The sequence below is a fragment of the Podarcis gaigeae genome (assembly GCF_964106915.1).
Source record: "Podarcis gaigeae genome assembly, chromosome: 1".
Classification (NCBI taxonomy): Eukaryota; Metazoa; Chordata; class Lepidosauria; order Squamata; family Lacertidae; genus Podarcis; species Podarcis gaigeae.
Window position 1 is genome coordinate 47,001,249 of NC_139678.1, and position 15,546 is coordinate 47,016,794.

At 46.0% G+C, this 15,546-nt stretch overlaps 1 protein-coding gene across 1 annotated transcript; it reads left to right on the forward strand.

Moving 5' to 3' along the window:
- The first annotated feature begins 3,181 nt into the window (after window positions 1-3,181).
- On the forward strand, window positions 3,182-12,117 carry SYNJ2BP (synaptojanin 2 binding protein). Its single transcript, XM_083748157.1, has 4 exons — window positions 3,182-3,411; window positions 6,697-6,833; window positions 8,305-8,400; window positions 9,639-12,117. Exons 1-4 carry the CDS (start codon window positions 3,348-3,350, stop codon window positions 9,777-9,779), a joined length of 438 nt encoding a protein of 145 aa, XP_083604283.1. The 5' UTR covers window positions 3,182-3,347; the 3' UTR covers window positions 9,780-12,117.
- Window positions 12,118-15,546: the final 3,429 nt, after the last annotated feature.

A 15,546-nucleotide genomic window follows, 5' to 3' on the forward strand; every position in this document is an offset into this window, starting at 1 on the left:
TAGTACATCAACATTGCTGGTTCAACCTTCAGGGAAAGCCTGAGTGGAAAGATAAGCTTTAAGCAGGCACCTAAATGCCACGAGTACAGGAATCTTCTTGACGTTCACTGGAAGCATATTGCAATGGGCAGGTGCCACATCACTAAAAGCCCTGCTATTAATGAACCTGAGACAAACCTTGGGAGCAAACGGTACTACCAGGAGTGTCTCTCCTGAAAATGAAGTGACCACCAGCAGCATACAAGTGGTAAGGCATTCTTAGAAGTAGCGTGATGCCAAGCTGTTCAAGGCTTTATATACTAACAGCAAGACATTAAACTTGACTCAGTAGCATACTGGCAGTCAGTGCAGCTCTTTCAGTTAGGTGTTATATGCATGGCTGGCCCATCCATGAGGTGGGGGTGAAGCAGCAGCTTCAGGCAGCTGAAGCCCCCAAGGTGCTGTCCCCGCAGGCACCCGATCCACTCCGATGGACAAAATCTCATGAGATCTCATTGAGCTAAGATACTGGCACCACAGCTGGCGGAGGTGGGTGGAGCAGAGGCAGTGCTGGCAGCAATGCGGGCAACGCGGCACCATTTCACCTCAAGTGGCAAAATGGGATGCACCACCCCTGGTTATACATATGTTATTAGTAGAGCACCCCTTTCAACAGCCTCGCTGCTACATTCTGCACTAAGCTACAGCTTCTATATCAGCTTTAAGGGCAGCCCCAGAGGCAGCATATTGCAGTAACCCTATCTGGAGGTAACCATTACCGTATTTTTCGCCCCATAGGATGCACCGCCCCATAGGACGCACCTAGTTTTTTTTGGGGGGGGGGAAATAAAGGGGGGGGAAATTATTTCGCCCCCAGGTGCGGGGGCTGGCGTGGGGGAAGCCAGAGCTTCCCCCGACCCCAGCCAGAGCTTCCCCCAACCCCAGCCCCCAGAACAGGCTGCCGCCCCAAGTCTTGCGTGCCCGGCGGGACACACCGCCGGGTGCACAAGGCTTAAGGACATCTGCCCGAAGCAGGGGGCGGGCTCCGCAGCTCGCCCCCTGATTCAGGCTGCAGGCTGCCGCCCCAAGCCTCGTGTGTCCGGAGGGACATCCCGCCAGGCACGCGAGGCTTGCGGATAGCTTCCTGAAGCCTGGAGAGCAAGAGGGGTCGATGCGCACTGACGCCTCTCGCTCTCCAGGCTTCAGCGAAAGCCTGCATTCGCCCCATAGGACGCACACACATTTCCCCTTCATTTTTGGAGGGGGAAAAGTGCGTCCTATAGGGCGAAAAATATGGTAACTAGACTAGTATGGTTTTGCCATCCAGGAACAGCTATAGCAGATACACCAGCTGAAGCTGGCAGAAGACACTCCTAGTCACTGAAGCAACTTGGATGTCCAGTAACAAAGATGGTGCACCCCCAAGTTACATACCCATTGCTACGAAGGGACTACAACCCCATCCTTAACAAGCAAGCAATTTGTTCAGCTCTGCTTCTAGACCTTTTCCAGTCTACCACTGCTCCCAGGTACCACTGTGCCCAGTTCCTGCATGATAACACAAGATTTAAGATGCCATGAAGAAACAGTGGAATGCAGAATAGCATTTAGTGAATGTTCTTGAGCAACTGAATGTTGTCTCTCCCTGCTCCAGCTCCCCCAGTGTGCCCCTATCTGTTCTAGAGTTCCCTCAACTCTCTGGAGCAGATTTTGGGAGGCCATACAGGGGGAGGATGGCGGACGTCATGCTACACAGGCAGCTATCCTTACACTGATTGGACATAGTAATTGAATACTGCCCATAGATTTGAGTGTCATCAGCATCCTGAAGACCTATGTTCCAAATCCCCTAATGACTACTCAGACCTCACTCTTCACAATCCTTCCAAAAGAAACCTCCATAACACTGTGTAACACTTCATGTATTGGATGAAGTGGACAGTAATCCACAAAAGTTTATGCCATAATAAATATATTCATCTTTATAGTGCCAGAAGGCTTTGCTTTTTCAGCAAAACAGGAAAATGAAAATGAAGGCTAAGCTTTTTGTAACAGAAAAGAAAGGATTTTTAATGATATGTTTACAATTGATTTTTCAACCTAAAATCAGTACACACACACCTTTTACCTTCCTCTTTCATACAACACAATGTAAATCAAACAAACCAGAAGTGATAAGGTAACCATACCATTAACAGTGGTATAACATATGCCTACTCAAAAGAAATTCACACTGGATTTAATGGGACTTACTCCTACGTAAATAGATCTAGGATTGTAGTCTACCAGTGACATCTTCATACAGCTACCATAGCTTCCCATTCCTCTAGAATACAGCAAAAAACCAAAACAAAATCCTTGCTTTTTACCATTGGCAGAGGGCTCAGGGTTCCTCTAACAATCTCCGTCACGACCTCGGGTCGCTCCAGCCGTTTTTGTCACGGCTCCTGGAACCACGAAGCTCTTCAAGCCGTTTCCCTCAGAGCTGAGAGATCTAGATTTCTCTCCCTCGCTTGCTGTGATCCACAGGACAGGATTTCTCCCCTGCCTCAAGAGTGCCAGCCTGCTCCCTCCAAGCCTCAGCTGGTCCAAGTCCTCCCCCAAGCGGTGGCTTAGTAGCCAGGGAGCCGAGACGTCCAAAGTTTGCATGCTGCGTTTCATGCGTAAAATAAAAGAATAAAATTGACGAGGAGCTGATGGATGAGGCGACCTCCCTGGCCTGTGCTGCTTCTGCTCTGCCCACCGCTCCTGGCGCGCAGGCGGGTCTTTGTGGGACCGCTTTGGGTTTTATGTATAACATTTGGGATTTAGATGGTGGAAGTGGCGTCCCGTTTTTGAAAAATAGGCGCAATTCCTCATAGACGATGAACCTGAAGCCCTCTCCTTACTACTTGCAAACAGTACTGCCTAAAATGTTGTCGCTACTGACTGCCTTTATATTTTGTGAGAGGGCGGTCTAAATCATTAATTATTGTTAATTATTATTAATGGTTATTATTGATTATTATTCATACCACCGCCCTTATATTTCGCGAGAGGGCGGCTTACAACATAATATAAATACTTCCATAAATAATAAACGAACGAGACCCTCAGGACTCCGGAAACGACACGCTCCCCGCACCTGAGGAAGCGACTGCCTGGCGGGGAAGGGCCCGCGCGCAAGTTGCCAAAGCCCGTTGAGGACTACGAGTCCCAGAATCCTCAGCGGCCGCCTTCCTTTCCTCCTGTCGTGAGGCTGATAAAACTGAAAGTGCTGCCGCCGCTGTTGCTGCTGCGGCAGCCGCCGCTTTGGTCCGGTTGTTTCACCTTCAAACGCGCGGGGAAGGGGAGGCCGGGCGGGAGGCAGCGCCGCTGAGGAGCAAAGCATGAACGGGGGAGTGGATTACCTCCTCTCCGAGGAAGTGATCGATCTCACCAGAGGACCTTCAGGTACAACTCCAGAGTGGGGGGTGGGTTGGTGGGGAGAGGGCGGCCGCGTGGGCTTGGATCGCAGCCTTTCGCTTCCGAGATCTGACCCGGCCAACTTCCCCGAGCGCCGAGCAACCACCAACTTTCGGATCTGGGTCCTGACTCTTGAGTTCGTAGGAAAGCGCCCGGCTGAGGCCTGTATACTTTTTGTCCTTGCGAAGCTGCTTGTACAGAACTTCACTGCGTGGGCGAGAGGACGCCTCTGTTTGGAAATGTTAATAATAGACTGTGCCGACTCGGTGCAGCTTTTTCGGCCTCTCTCTACCCCCGCACCCCTTGCAGCACGAGAGAGAACGGTTCCCACGGCATTGCAATCAGGCTCACATCACATTGCCTACCATTTTAAGTCGCTACATCACATGCTTACCATTTTGAGTTATTATATAGTTACTGGATCGAAGGCTTTAAACTTAACCTTCGGTCTCACTCAGAATTGCATTGATTTCTTAATAGGGCAAGCACATTTTTGTTTTTCTGAGAATATATTTGAGGCAAACTGCATGTATTTGCAGGTGCAGTGGAACTCTGTATGATCTACCCACACACACCAGCAGCAGAATGCAAGACTGAGATTGCAGTCCTGTGCACACTTACTTCCCTTGTACTAAGTTCCCTTGAATGCAAAGGAGCTTCTGAATTAGAACATAAGAAGAACCTGCTGGATGAGGCCAAGGGCCCATCTAGTCCAGCAGCCTGTTCTCATAGTGGCTAACCAGATACCTGTGGAAAACCAGCAAGCAGGATTCAGTCACAAGAGCAGAGCACTCACCCCTCCTATATACACAGATGTATAGGCTTCCACGTGCTGCACGATAGAAGAGTGAGATAGAGCTGTTGCAGAAAGAAAGGAACTGCCCATGTCCTATCATGTTTGCTATAGTTCAGAATTTGCCCCAAATTAAAGCTCATAATTCCTCCTTTGAATACAGTACAGGCTACCTTTTCACAACTTTGATTCATTTTGATTGCTTTCTAATTTAGCATATTTGACAATTTCATATCATGTGGCCTTGATTATTTCCTTTTAACATTGCCCGATGGACTAATCCCAATGCTAATATGAATTGTGACCTGTGCTAATGGCATTCTCCAGTAGAAGAGTAGAATCAGGGTGTACTCATCACTCTCTGGCTCAAAATGATTCCTATTAACATCATAAAATATCTTACCCTGCCATTGCCTTAGTAAAAAGGCAAGCCTCTTTTTAACCAGGATTTGCAAATCCTGCTTTCAAATTTTGATTAAAGTTGGAATCTTGGCTTAGACATTGGGTGCGGATAGAAAAGGTGAAGCACGTTATGGCTGACTGGGAAGGGAGGGAGCATTTGAGCCTGCTGCTGACTTTTGTGTTTAAAAGATTGGCAGCATCTGGAATGGAATCTGGGATTTGAGAACAGTTTCAGGTTATGAGCGGACCTCCAGAACAAATTAAGTTCTTAACCCAAGGTACCACTGTGCTAGTGGTTGCAGACTGGATCTGCACCCCACTTACCCCTCTCATTGTCAACTCTTCTTTGTAGAATCTCCTGAATACTTTTCTGTAGAAATTTGGCCGCCTTGATTGCCTGTCCTTTGCTGCCTGGAAAAGTGAGATGGCATGAATAACGAACTCTAGGCTAGTAGGATCCAACTGTTTCAGGGCCAGGACTAGGCCTCAACATGGGGCTTTTCTTTCTTCCTTCCATATATATCCTTCGCTCTTTAGAGTGACCAGAAGCAAAGGCAGGAGGGCTGCTGTATTTTTGATAGCTGTATAAAAGAGGGGATTTTGTGTGTGTGGGCACAGCTTGACATGCAAGAGTGAAGATACCAAAATATTTTCTTTGACACATATATAATAGGTGAAGGAAATCTGTCACCTGTATCTGGTCACTATTTCTCACCACCACCATCATTCCCCTTTAAAATTAACAGAGTGGAGCCACTGATGTGACCGACCATAGACTGGGCCCCAATCCACTCACTTTACTCTCTATCTCTGAAATGCTGCTTGTTGCTCACAAGCAATTTCTCACTAACAGTCCAAATTTGGTCTAGCCAAACCTTCCCCAACTGGGTGCCCTCCAATATTTTTTGGCTACAAGTGCTGTTAGCCACAGCCAGCATCTCTGATAGTTGGGGATGATGGAAGTTGTAGTCCAAGGCATCTGCTTGGGGAAGGCTGGCCTAGCCTGCTAAAATTCTTAGCAACTGACAAGGCAACCTGCATCAGAACTATTTGATCTTGCACAATCCTCATAGGATTATGCCATTTTCTAGTACAGATGAAGGATCACAGGTTTGACCACCTTGTATCATCATCATCATTATCTGCACATGAGCAGAGAAGATTTAATCCTAGCCTTTCTTCTTCCCATGCTCAGAAGGCATTTGAGCCGAGGGAGCAGTCCCACGTGGAATCTACCACTTGAGAATACAGAGCATGAAGTTCTGGGACCATGTAGTGTGCTTTTCTTCTTGGATGAGCCTCAGGATATAAAAACAGTAAACGAGGGACAGAAAAGTGATTTAAACATTACTCTTGATTTTGTGTATATATGTTGATAAATGCACAATTCATTTTTTTTGTCTTGCAAAAAAAATTGCAACTAGATATTCTGTCATTACGCCCATAACCTAGCTTTAAGGGGGCATTAGGTGAATAGCTAATACAGTGGTACCTCAGGTTAAGAACTTAATTCGTTCTGGAGGTCCATTCTTAACCTGAAACTGTTCTTAACCTGAAGCACCACTTTAGCTAATGGGGCCTCCCGCTGCTGCTGCACCACTGGAGCACGATTTCTGTCCTCATCCTGAAGCAAAGTTCTTAACCCGAGGTAATATTTCTGGGTTAGCGGAGTCTGTAACCTGAAGCGTATGTAACCCGAGGTACCACTGTATATTTGAGTTTCTAACACTGGCTTTGTCTGATTAAGGTATGTGGAATGTATGAATTCAATTTTACACAAGGAGACATTTGCCTGACCTCACTCTTACGTGAAGATCGTGTATCCAGAAAGAAGGCCCTGAAACTATTGTAATTTCAGGGTTCTTTCCAAACCGTGTTACTTAACATTAAAGTGAAAAATATGCTTTTACTAGAATTGTTTTTTGGTTTTTTTTTTAAAAATATAGCATTGGCCTCGATCCCAGCTTTTGGCGTAGAGTTCTACTGGCATAGAAGGATGGCCTCAGTTGGGTATTTTGGGTGCCTGGCTTCTTTCTAATCCTGGTTCTTATTTCTGTCTACCTTGTTCTTGTTCTTAGGTTTGGGGTTTAATATAGTTGGTGGAACAGACCAGCAGTACATCTCCAATGACACGGGCATCTACGTTAGTCGAATCAAAGAAGATGGAGCTGCCGCCCTTGATGGACGCCTGCAGGAGGGGGACAAAATTTTAGCAGTAAGTAGTTTAGGCCCCTCCACAGAAATTGTTTCAGGCTCCACAGAAATGGTTTCAGGTTCCTCCTGCCTGAGAGCTGTTTGTTTCTGCAGTTAAAGGAAGGGAACCTCCGGGTAACATACTGATGCTGTTCCTCCACCTTTCTAGAAGTTTGGACTGTTTGCCTCTGCAGGAAAAGAAACCTTACCGATATCTTCCAAGTTTTCTCCCCCCCCCCCAGCTGAAATTTAAAGTAGCAAATATTGCCTCACAGTAAAGGCTCTGTTGCACATTGAAAATGTAATATGTACTCACTGATGCCCTTAGGTCATCACACATCATTTTTCATTATGTGAGCCATATAAAAATGCGCTGTAAAGAGCCACAGATTTCCCTAGTGTGTTTCTAGAGTATGCATTGCTCTCGGTTTGAAGCCACTGTTTAACTTATGCTGCTCCATTCATGTATGTGGTGTTTTCAAGAGTAAGACAAGCAAATAAGACAAGAGTCCCTGCTCTAAGAAGCTCACAAACCTAATTCCTCACATTGGTGCATTCTGGAAAACAGAAGGAGAGGCAAGGTGACCAGGGATGCAAAAATGCAGTGTGAGAACCAAGCTTCACTGGTTGAGGGTGGAATTTTCCTGCCCCCAATCTCTAGTTCTATTTGTCAACTTATTATTTTTGCTTTACAAGCAAATTGTCTTCAGGGCATCACAGTGCATTCCGGGGGGGGAGGGAGAGATACGTAACCACGTTTCTTATAACTCTGGAGATGTGCTAACTTTTAATATTTACATTGGTAGTATTTTTATTGAGCCCTCTTTCTAAACATTACTCTTTATTTTAAGTAGAAATACTCATTTATAAGCAACTTTCTTCTGGAGGCAGTGATGTGGCTATGTGGACATCCCTACTGTTTTGCTTTGTTTTTGTCTGAGCCCATATGGTTGGATACTAAGGCTTTCCTGCTCCTCAGTTTATGTGTGTGTGTCTGCCCCATCCAACTCTTCTGTTCTCACCTGGAAAATAGGTGACCTATGACAAATCCACAGCATCTAACAAAAAGAAGGTACACTTAGGTTGGGATAGTAATTGATTCAAATTCGATTTGTTTAGAGGTACTTGTTGGAATACTATCGTATTGTGCTGCTTATTTTACAGTGCAGTACTTAAAACAGATAGGAATTCTTAATTGTTCTCAATGAGATTTATCCCAAGTAACGTACATTTACTGCTGAACACGTAAAACTTTCCAAAACCAGCATGATTTCACAAGCTGGGGTGCTTGCCGATAATTAAGAAGTTATGGATTTTCTGTTTCAAGAATATATGGAGAATCCTGGCCATTTCACTGCCTGTTCCCAAAATGTAAAAGGGTGTGAAGCCCTGTGAACACTTACATACTGTGTCAATGCTATGTACAATCCAGCATCTAACCTGGCTTGCCCGTGTATGCCTAATTTGTTGTTTTAAAATGGTTTTTTTCTCAGGTTAATGGCAAGGAGCTGAAGAACATGCTGCACCAGCACGTTGTGGATCTGTTCAGGACTGCGGGTGATAAAGTATCACTAAAGGTTCAACATAGGGTGTGTATTATTTTGTTTCTTGGAACTTACCGCTATAGCTTGAAAGGTTATGCCCTGCCAACTGCTGCTTCTGAGGTAATCCATGAAGGTGAGGAGCCTTAAGAAGATGGGGGGCAGAAAGAGTTCCTATCTGGCTGTACATATATTTTAAACATGAAACTTTTCAATCCCTGTGTTACTCGGGGTGCCCTTTTTTCTGGTGTTCTTCCACCCACTGGAAAGATTTTGGATTGTGTAGTCTCAAGGCAAATGAGGTCACTACTTTGCTGAAGCTAAGCAGGTCTGGGTTTAGTCAGTATCTGGATGGGAACCTGAGAAGCCAGTGGCTGCCACCCTGAGTTTAATGATGGAAGGAAGTCTGTCTATAAATGTAATAAGCTAAACAAATATTTGTTGTTGGTATGCCCCCATGGCAGTGTTGGGGAGCCTGCAGAGCTAATCCGTCCCACCAGGTGGCCTCATTTGACCTGCCAAGCCATATTGACCAAGCCACATCCTCCTGCCCCCACCTGACTTCATATATAACATGAGGTGAGGGGAAGGTAAAGATGTGGCTGCGTCTAAAAAGGGTTTGCAAGCACCTGTTAGGCAGCACCTACAAAGCCCTGTGCTGCAGTGCGATGTGTCTTCAAGAGTGTCTCTCAGTTCTTTGGTTTCCTAACACTGTAAATGATTGCTGTTGCCACACACATGTGGTCACCTTCAGAATAAATCTCACTCAACGTGTGGTATGCCGAAGGTAAAATCCTCTCCTTGATTACTGTAGCATGGAAAAAGGTTTTCCAACATCAGCATCATAATTATATAAAAAAAGAGTCTCTCTTGTCCCAAGCAGGTTATGATCCAAAGTTTGAGGTTGAAGGTTGTTGGTGGGCTTTGTGGGAAAAGTGGCTGTTGAGGAAGGCCTCTGCAATCTGCCTTCAACAATGGCAAGAATCCATTCTTTAGAGGTAGGAGACTTTATGACTTATCTCAAGCATAATGTGGAGGCTAGATTTGGCGAAGGTAGGACATTGAAAATAAAAAAGAAAGTCCGGGTAGTCTCATTATTGTGCAAAGAGCACAAGCCGTCTAGGGTTAATGAATGTTCAGCTTTGTTGAATACTAATCATCCTCTGGTTTCCCGACTTGAGGGTGTTGCTCCTGCTTGGCTTGAGAAGTACGTGATCCTTAGAAATTGCTTGAGGTTTCTTGCTCTGGCTTGGCTGTCCTCAATGCTGCTGTCCTTCCTGTTTCAGCTGCTGCCCCAGAACGGTCCCTCAAGCCACCGAGGGGACGGAGACCCGGGAGGCCTTCCTTTGGCGGTTATCTTAGTGCCGGGGCTGGCCATAGTGGCGGCTGCCGTGTGGGCCTTCGTGAGATATCGGCAACGGGTGTGACTTGACACCACTTCTTCTGGAAGACCCACAGATCTACAAAATAATTTAAAGAGAGCAAATCAACAATCTTATTCTGGACTGGCATGGGGGAGGGAAGGAGAGAATCATTGCCTGATGTAAAGTTGCTGCTGCTTGTGATGTTGCGTATTTCATGTATATGGAGGTACAGTGATTGTTTCTGGACTTGGGATGTCCCACTTCACAGTTTCTGCTGAAGATGGCATAATCGCCTTCTGATATTTCTTTTTCTTTTTTTTTGTCCCCTGAATGATTCTGAAATGTGGGCTGGCATGCACAAGATCTATACAGTGAGCGTCTCGTGACCAGAGAGGGCTTTTGTCATCCTTCTACTGCCTCTTGACAAGCTGCTTCTGTAATTTGGGCAAAACTTCTGGAGAAGTTGCGAGCCCAGCTGTGGTTTGGTGGTGCTGTGGGGAGTCAAAATGCCTGGGAGCAGGCAGCAGCTTCTGCTTGCCTGTTCAAAGAGCCTCTCTGGATTACAGAGGCAGCATCTAAGTGGGTTGTTTTTTTGGTAAATGAAATTTTATTTTTAGAATTTCCCCTTTTTCCTTTCAAGTTTTCTCACAACCCATACATATGCCCCTTGTACTGGGAGAGGAATGTATATAATGGTTGTGGTGGGCAGACTATTCTTTTAAAGGTATGCCTTAGAGAAGGATACTGAGTTTAGTCTAAGGCTTTTTAGACTAAAGTTCCCACTTCAGGTGGATTGCTGGTACAAAATAAGCCATAAGTGTTGGGATTGCCCTGAAAGGGCAGGGGGTGGCCTTGCTTAACAGGGCCATGTGGGGAAGGGAATGAGGTGCCAGCCACAGAGGCTGCTTAGGCTTTGTTCATGGACTTGGAAATACGTTCCATTGAAATTGGTGGGGTTGATTCCCAAGTAAGTACATGCATAGCATTAGAATACAAGGGAAAGGTTCAAATGAGATGTAACAGGAAGCCCTAGTTACAATGAGGGATCGTGCTCAGCTTCTTGAGAAGAAGCATGAATCCATTGGGGTGAAAAAAATGCATGAAATATTAAGTAAGCCTTCCCCAAACTGGTGCACTCCAGGTGCTAGTAGGACTACAACTCCCATCATCCTTGACCATGCCGTCTCAGGGTAATGGGAGTTGGAGTCCAGCAACATCTGGAGGGCATCAAGTTGGGGAAGTGCATTAAGGCAAAGCAAAACTTGGGGGGGGGGGTCTAATCAAATAGTGCAGCTTTCCGTTTCTGGAAAGCTATATTGGGGTAGAATATTCATTTTCCCTGTGATACTTCTCTGCCAAAGTGGATGCATCTTCATGAGGGGTGTTTGTCTACCCAACACTACTCTTTATGGAGAAGAACTGAGTGATGTGGCTTCTAGGAAGTGTAGCAATAGCTAATATTTACTTGGGAGAATTAATTTGGTGACATGTTTACTTTGGAGAAACAAAGCTAGCCTTGCCCACTCTGATTGTACATCTGCCCAGGAGATGCCTGTGCTACCAATTTCATGCTTCCGGCCAAGTCAGCCTTGGGGCAGGGGAGGAGAAAGTTCAGCTAACTGTCACTGGGCTGTCATGGTACAACTAGGTGTGTTGAACTAAACTCACCTTGCTGCCTTGAACAGTTTGGGCAGGAAGATCAATGCTTGAGCTGAAGATCATCGACTGCAAACCCCAGAGGACAGTGTGTGTCATACTGCATCCTTATTAACCCAGTTCTTCTATCATGGTTCTTGACACCTTTAGGAAGTAGGAAAATATTACGCATGGCCCCATTGCATTCCCTTGCCTTTGCTTAAGCAGTGCTATTATGAGTGTTATAGTCAACTGACAGCTAACCTTGCAATGATCTGGGGTAAATTCAGTGTTACTAGGAAGTCAATCCAATGGAACTCTGGAGATTCCTTCTAAGAAATCATGTTTTGGGTTGAGAGATCAAATTAGTTCCCCCGGTCCTGGAGTACTGAGTGTCTCAAGTAATGAACATTGCATGTTCATGCCATACATCATCTAACTGAAGAGCCTGAATAGATTCCTATAAATGCCCAGTACAGTTTTTGAGCCATAATCTTTGGGCCTTGCTGCCACGAACCATTTTTTAAATAGAGGTGTTAAATGATGTTGAGATGGGACGCAAAGGAAAGGCAGCGACAACTTCACTTTCAAGACAATTCACCTTCCCACGTGGATTGCATTTTACTGTTCGATGGCTTGAGCAGCATCCGTTTCACGTTTCTTTGAGCGAATGTGTTTCCTGTACTTTGCAAAAGAACGTTGATGTGAGAGATCTGTATGATGCCAAAAAAAATCACATATGCAATATATATATTGAGACTATAAATTGTAGTCTAACAGTGCCTTGCTTTCCTAATCTCTTAGCTTTTCTTTACAGGATTTTGAGGAAATTCTTGAGGTATTTGTCATGACTGGTGCTTGGCTACTGTAGAGCCCCCCACCCCTTTTCTGAACTTGAAAGAAGGGCTGTAGTTTGGTGGTAGACCATCTACTTTGCATGGAGAAGTCCCATGTTCCCCTGGCATCTCCAGGTAGAGCTGGAAGAGACTCTTCTGAAAATCCTGGAGAGCTGCTGCCAGTCAGTGTTGACAATGCTGAGCCTTATGAACCAGTGGTCTGACTTCCTAGGGAAACTGGTTCCAGCAACCAGAACTTAGTGCCATTATTATTATTATGTATTTAACGGGGATGCGGGTGGCGCTGTGGGTTAAGCCACAGAGCCTAGGACTTGCCGATCAGAAGGTCGGCGGTTCAAATCCCTGCAACGGGGTGAGCTCCCGTTGTTCAGTCCCAGCTCCTGCCAACCTAGCAGTTCGAAAGCACGTCGAAAGTGCAAGTTGATAAATAGGTGCCACTCCGGCGGGAAGGTAAACAGCGTTTCCGTGCACTGCTCTAGTTCGCCAGAAGTGGCTTAGTCATGCTGGCCACATGACCCGGAAGCTGTACGCTGGCTCCCTCGGCCAATAAAGCGAGATGAGTGCCGCAACCCCAGAGTCGGTCACGACTGGACCTAATGGTCAGGGGTCCCTTTACCTTTACTATTATGTATTTACATACCACTTTTCAGTCCAAAGGTCTCCAAACCAGCAAACATCATGTGAACACAACAAAATATATAGTGAACCACAGGGAAATGTGATTCAGCAAGGGAAGAGAGTGGTGTCCTGTTTGTGGGCTTCCCCAGAGGCATCTTCTTGGCTGCTGAGATAACAATATTGGTGGGCTGGATGGGCCTTTGGTCTGATCCAGCAGGGCACTGTTTAATAATCAAACACTAATTAAATTTGAATCTCACCATCCAGCTCAAGATGACTGTCAGAAATCAAAGTCACATAAATGGTTGGCTAAAAATCAGTGCAAAATAGAAAGTGGACAGCTGGCACCTCCACTAGCAATAGGTGACGTCAAGCGATTCCCATGGAAGGAACGGCAGGATGGAAAGGGGAGTCTTTGGCCACATTCTCTGCTGCGACAGCCACTGACCTCTGCAAGCAGCAGGGCAAATGGAGACTTGTTGGTAGCTTGGCCCCTCCCTCTACACCAGTGTGGTGTAGTGGTTAAGAGCAGGGGACTCGTAATCTGGGGAACTGGGTTTGCTTCCCCGCTCCTCCACATGCAGCTGCTGGGTGACCTTGGGCCAGTCACACTTCTCTGAAGTCTCTCAGCCTCAGGAAGGAAAAGGAGATTGTTAGCCGCTTTGAGACTCCTTAAGGGGAGTGAAAGGCGGGATATTGAGTCCAAACCCCTCTTCTCTGCTAATAGTGACAATTCATGGGTGATTGAGAATAAAGAAATGGAATTTATTTTTATATTAGGTTTTTAGATTGGTAATGTTTTGGAGGGGCAAGCAGACAACACCCTAAAATTGAAAATTAATAACCTCTCTCTCTTTAATTTAGACTGCACCCTTAGTCCAAGGCAAACTGTAAAGTGCCCGCTTTGGGTCCCAGGTGTGAAGAGATGCTCCCAAGTGTTTTGCCCTGTCCTCATTTGGAAGGGAACATTTCCTGTTCTTTTCTGTATTTTTGCCTGATCCCTTTGGAAGTGGCCAACCAAATACACCCAGCATGTTCTAAGCGAGAAGCACATTACAGCAGTGTTCAATCCCTTTCTTACCATTTGCCAACACACCATTGTTTGCTTTTCTTTGCTAGTGTGGCATATTGAGGGAATGTCAGAAGGGTCCTTGCTGGAAAGCCTGAAAGGGAAGCTGAGAAGAACAAATTGGTTTGTCGAAGATGACCCTGAAAGGATGACTTTTCATACAAAAAATAAAAATCAATCAGCTATTGGAGTTAAACCGTTTTTTGCCTGAGACACTGGAGACTGGCACACCCAGGACATGACTGAAGGGGCTATTTTGCTTATCGATTCAGGCAAAAGAAATGGGCTCGCTTGCTCCACTTCAAAGCGGCAGCAATTACAAATGCCACTGTTGCTAAGTGCTCTTATTGTGCAACTGTGTCCCCCCTCCCCACCCCCAAAATCTGCTTGGTGTACCCTTAACTCAGCAGGAGAAAGGCAGCAATCAGCATCTGTTAAGTGGTAGTATACATCAAGCAACAGCTTTTAAAGAAAAACCTTTCTGAATTGCCACACAAACTGCAGGTCACAGTAGCTGGAGTGGGGCAGAGGCACCGCAGCTTAGTTTATTATGTTCTGTATTCAGCAGCACTATGGCAACACCAAGCGACAGCCGTGCTGTTTTCCTAATGGAAATTCACAAGCATCTTGCAAAGAGAAAAGCTATGGAAAGATTACCTTGAATGCCTTGTGGGGTTCGGTTTCCTCACTTGGCAGCTAGAGACACTCTGTCCTTCCAGTGGTCTCCCTCCAGATTGCATTTAGGAAGTTACGTGGTGCTTTATAAACCACATTGCAGAGGAAAGCCAGTTGGAAAACTGCATTCACACACAAGAAAGATCTCAGTTGTGCAAATAATTGATTTTTGTTTTAAAGGACCAGATTCAACTAACCTGGCACACTAGCGGAAGCCAGCAGAAGGACTCCTGCCAGCTCAATAGGGCTTTCCCTCTTTCTCCAAATCTCTGGAGGGTTGGGCAGACCCCCAGAACAGGGCCCAGGGAGAAGCAGAGGGAGATTGTTCCATCTGGAAAACACATGCTTGTGCTGACAATCTTAGTGCAACTAATTCCACCCAAAGCCTTTGGATTATATTCAACTCCCAGCAGGCTCACTTAAAATGAACCTTACTTAGTCACATCTAAAGACCTATACAGCTCAGGACCAGGTTGGCTGAGAAGAGACTGATCACTGCTGTTCTATCTATGAACTGGCCCCAGTAACCAGGTCATTCTGGTAACTTGCAGGTTAGACTACAGTAATGCACTCTATATGGGGCTGCCTTTGAAAAAGGCTTGGAAAATGCATGTAGTTGAGAATATTGGGGGGGGGGCTAAAGGTAAAGGTAAGGAGACCCCTGACCATTAGGTCCAGTCGATTCTGGGGTTGCGGCGCTCATCTTGCTTTATTGGCCGAGGAAGCTGGCGTACAGCTTCCGGGTCATGTGGCCAGCATGAGCAGAGCAGCACACAGAAATGCCATTTACCTTCCCACTGGAGCAGTACCTATTTATCTACTTGCACTTTGATGTGCTTTCGAACTGCTAGATTGGCAGGAGCAGGGACTGAGCAGCGGGAGCTCACCCCGTCGCAGGGATTCGAACCACCAACCTGATTGGCAAGTCCTAGGCTCTGTGGTTTAACCCACAGCGCCACCCGTGTCCCTTTCTGTA